Genomic DNA, 576 nt, shown 5'->3' on the forward strand with positions numbered 1-576 from the left:
GGAAGCACAGCCTCCGCCGCTCCTCGGTGAGTGCCGTCCTGTAGCCATCGGACACGTAGCTCTCCAGCTCGCCCTGCTTGCTGCTGATGGCGTCAATGTACTGGGGCGGGGGGAGGGGGCGCAGGTGAGCCGGTGACAGGGCAGCATCCAGTGATGCTGGGTGCTGCCTTGTGAGAGGCTGAAAAGCCGCTGGGCGGACGTGGCAGCCATCGCGTAGAGACAGACAGCCCAGCCAGCCCTGGACCGGGAAAGCGGTGAGCACCCGCCTCCCTCCCCGCCGCCAGGGCTCGGGGTGGCCGACCACGCAGCCCTAACACCCCAGCTCTGGCTCCAGCCATCCTCGCGTCAGGCCACCCCTGACGGACACACTCACGAAGGTTCTGTCAAATGAGAACCTCGAACCGACCGCCGATTTCCAGAAATGGAAGACCCGAGGAACCACGTTGAGACGCCCCAAGGCCAGAGCAGTGGGATCAAGGGACAGGAAGAGGGCGGGCGGGCCAGGGCTTGGTGGGGAGTTGGCATCCAGTATGGACAAAGGGTCAGCTTGGGGCGATGAATTCTGGAGTCAGAGAG

General features: G+C 64.8%; 1 protein-coding gene across 1 annotated transcript in view; it reads right to left on the reverse strand.

The window, feature by feature from the left end:
- Positions 1–576, reverse strand: part of BAIAP2 (BAI1 associated protein 2) — a 41,547-nt gene that overhangs the window by 12,794 nt on the left and 28,177 nt on the right. Inside the window, exons 9-10 of the mRNA XM_025047103.1 lie at positions 407–562; positions 1–310 (exon numbers count right to left, since the gene is read on the reverse strand). The exon at positions 1–310 is cut by the window's left edge and continues 6 nt beyond it. Of these exons, the coding sequence (XP_024902871.1) occupies positions 1–310; positions 407–562 (466 nt within the window). The remainder of the gene's footprint in view (positions 311–406; positions 563–576) is intronic.

This window comes from Pteropus alecto, unplaced genomic scaffold (genome assembly GCF_000325575.1).
Source record: "Pteropus alecto unplaced genomic scaffold, ASM32557v1 scaffold134, whole genome shotgun sequence".
Lineage (NCBI taxonomy): Eukaryota > Metazoa > Chordata > Mammalia > Chiroptera > Pteropodidae > Pteropus > Pteropus alecto.